Source organism: Aplysia californica, unplaced genomic scaffold (assembly GCF_000002075.1).
Source record: "Aplysia californica isolate F4 #8 unplaced genomic scaffold, AplCal3.0 scaffold00075, whole genome shotgun sequence".
NCBI classification, from domain to species: Eukaryota; Metazoa; Mollusca; class Gastropoda; order Aplysiida; family Aplysiidae; genus Aplysia; species Aplysia californica.
Genome location: NW_004797345.1, coordinates 725417 through 729147, shown reverse-complemented (window position 1 = coordinate 729147; position 3731 = coordinate 725417). Strand labels below are relative to the sequence as shown.

General features: G+C 38.9%; 1 protein-coding gene across 1 annotated transcript in view; it reads right to left on the bottom strand.

Annotated features, from left to right (window-relative positions):
• Nucleotides 1-3731, bottom strand: part of LOC101846122 (signal-transducing adaptor protein 1) — a gene marked incomplete in the record, with an annotated part of 22778 nt that overhangs the window by 16029 nt on the left and 3018 nt on the right. The window contains 1 exon segment of the mRNA XM_013080115.2: nucleotides 809-1042. Within this exon segment, the coding sequence (XP_012935569.1) occupies nucleotides 809-883 (75 nt within the window).

Here is a 3731-nt window from a genome sequence, read left to right as displayed (position 1 = left end):
GGGGGTGTTTGTTTATTCTAATTTTTATGGGATTTTAGGCAGAAACAAAAACCAAAGCTAGAGAGAAAACAATTGAACGATGAAGTTGGGTTTTTTAGCCTATGTTACTGCTATTTTACGACATCTTATCTTTGATTACTAGTTGGCTTTTTCTCTTCTTAGTATGTTGTTCGAGCTTGTAGGAGGGGGATAGGCACCTTTTCGCTGAAATGTGATGACTAGTCAAACTTTCGTAAGCCATAACGCTGATGAAGTTGACTGAAATTTCATATATTTGAAAGAGAAAATAGCACTGAACACTGTCTTTTACTAAGAAGAAAAAAGTAAACAGACGTTCTGCTGTCTCTCTTAAAAGAGCTCTGATGGTTTGATATTAAATGCTTTGGATTTAACGCCCCTGTAAACATTGTAAAGCCCGAAAACAACACAATTTTAAGAACGCCTTATTGGGTATTTGAATTTTGGTCGTCTGTATTCTAGTCCAGTATGATACAGGTTCGTTCTTGGCAGACTTTATATTATGACGGAGAGGCAACTGCTGTTTGCTTGGTTGTTTGAGTTAAGACAAGCACATCTAAAGAGCGACGACCATAGTGCTGGAAAAAGGAAGACAGACTGAAACGACGGAGGAAAAGAAGCAGGATCTACCGAAAGCTCCCCTAGCCAAACACTGAACGTCGGCATTGCTTTCCTGAAAAGGTCACTTTCCTAAATTAGGCAATATAAGTTTCTCAAACTACACCGGGGACATAATAGGCCTAATATGAGAAGGGTGCATGAGGAAGACAGCTGCGGTATCAATACTAACCTGTGATTTGTGCTCCATCCAGCCTTCATGAAACTTTTTAAGTCTCTGAATATTGACGTATTGTCCCGAGTCCATGGTATATGGCGATTCAGTTTCTGCAGGTCTCCTGCGATCCAATGAGATAATAATATGTTGTTCGATCTATGTCATTCTTTTGCTCGTCAATACCGCTTGAATGGTGATAACTCACTCCGCAATAATCCAGTTAGCTAAACTTCTGGCTTTTGAAGAAACCTGCGGGAAAAAATCAAGCTCTTCTCTGAGTGATACAGATACATGAAATATACATGTAATATGAATTGTCGTGTTGATTCCGTTTCCGAATTCTGATCAATAAAGGTATTATGGTAGCAAAGGTAGAAGTTAACAAGTTTTGTTTGTTTTTTTCTGTAAATACTCTTTAAAATTTCTTGGAAAATGAGAAATCAAATGAAGAAGTTACGGTACGGTACTTAAAGAAAACCACATGGACTTCGTAGGCCTACTAATACATTTACATATGTAATAACAATTAGGAAGAGACAAGTGCAGATTCCGGGACACCTGAATCGACATAAGAGCCTTGAATATCTAGCTCTCACTGGTAATATTGAAGGCAAATAAGGCAGTGGCAGATCCAGAGCAATTTACTTGGAGAGCCTCAACGATGGGTGACGGGGTGATACAATTACTTGCTTTTTTAAAAGTCCTAGGTAAACCACACCCTTCTCGTCGCTATCTACGTAGCAGATTACTCGTAGGTCTTTGAGCTTTTGAAAACCCTTATTTTAATCCCTTTCTTCGAACGCTATAGGAAGTGTTACTGGTAACCATATTATTTATTTCTAAAAATAACATTTAGGCCCATAGGATAGTTACTTTGTGAAGGACATTCGTCCTCCAGACAGATCTATGCCCCATATTTTTTTATTTGCACTCTTTAAATAGCTCCAAAAGAAACGACTGTGTGAAATGATAAGTCTATCTAGACTAGATCTACACTCAATTTATTTTTTTCGGAATTTATCACGAAAAATTGAATTATAATTACATGTATACTGCTGCATAAGGTTCACTTTCATTTTGTTTTACAAGAAGAAGAAGAAGAAGAAAAAGCAAGTTTCCGGTACTTCATCTTTTCTCTTTTTCTCGTTTTTAAAAAGATGCTCTCGTTCCATTCATTCCAACTAACGAAAATATTACAGAAGCTCAATGTTTTTAATAATCTCGCTTTAAAAATTCGATTATCAACAGATTACAATGTTCATTCTGAAGGAATAGAGAAGATAATGAAATAAAAAATGGGGGGGGGGGAGGCGTTGCGTGGGAAGTTTTTTTCCTTTAACTTTTTCATTCCATCAATTGTAAAGTATTGTATGTAGACTAACCCGACAGTGTCTATTCCCGAAGAAGTGCAGTAATAATTCCAAACAAAGATCTCTTTATCAAAGATTTTGCCCAAGGCTCCACTCCTCTCTTCCTACGCCTTTCCTTTAAGAAAAAAACCCTGCCCCTTCTCGTCTTTGAAAGACCCGACTGAGCTGGCAATGTTCAGAAAATTTGCCAAGCGTAAAACCACTTCAACTGTGACTGCTGCCTAGTGCCTGTTGATTTGAAAAATACGTGCCTACCAACGTGGGAGCCAAAGCTATTGAACGAAGTTCCTTTTCTTGTTTACTTCCCTTCAACATTTCCGCGCGATATCTGAATCTCTCGATCTATTGATGCCTACATGGTGAAACAGGAACTGCAAGCTATATATTTTTTTTTGTCTTCTGCGTACATGCATTTGGAGAACATTACCAGGTACAGTTGCCTGTCCTGAAATTTGAACCTAATGGATAAGATTTTGAGCAACTTGAAATCCCTTTAACTACTGCTTCATCCGTGGCGTTTCCCTCTATCGTGGTTGTTGTTCATGTTGTTATTGCCGTTGCTGTTGTTGTTGTTGTTGTTGTTGTTGTTGTTGTTGTTGTTGATGATGATGTTGTTGTTGTTGTTGTTGTTGTTATCGTTATCGTTATTGCTGTTGCTGCTGTTATTCCTTTTGCTTTGGTTGTCGTTTTTGTTTTTGTGAAAGTAAAAAGGGGTTGTGTTTCTCTTGTGATCCGTAGGAAAATTCTCTATTGTTACATTTTCGCACTTAGTTTTGCTGTTATTGTTGTATTTTAGTCATTGTTCATTGCTGCTAATCTTATGATGCTTGTTGTTTAAGTTGTTGCTGCTGCTGTTGTTGTTGATGCTGTTGTTGTTTCTGCTGCTGCTGCTGCTGCTACTGCAGTTGTTGCTGTTGTTGTTGCCAAGATGATAATGATGACAACGATGATGACAGCGATGATGACGACGATGACAGCGGCCTACATACAGCCATTCTTTCAAAAGAGTTCTGCTATTTCGCTTAGGAAAAAAAAAAGAGGAACACTGTAAGTTATTCCACCCTGTCAACAATAAGTTGTAGCCTACAGTCCAGTTTTGTCTCAGCGCCAGAATTATTCTCATGCCAAAATTCTTAGAGCCTTGTTCCCCAACAGTCGATACGGCCCACTGACGCGGGGTGGGGGTGGGGAGTTGGGGTGTCTAAAATTACGGTACGGGAAGGAACTGAACAATGGGCAGGTATTTCCGCAGTCCTGACAAAAAGGAGAGTCCGTGAGGTCAGCGAAGCAGCCACACAGACCTTTTGACAGACAGACAGACGGGCAGACACAAGGACGAACGTTTTGACCTGAGTCCCTGAGAAAAGGGAAAAGGGAAAAGGGGGGGGGGGATAGAATTTAATTGGGGTCGAGAATAAAAGGTTTAAGGCGTAAAGGAGCATATTATACATGTATATATCTATATACATGTATTTATTTTTATACAAAAAGATTTTTTTCTGTCTCCCTCTCTTTCTGGTTCACTCTCATTTTTTCTGTTTTTCTTTCTGTCTGTCTGTTTGCCAGTC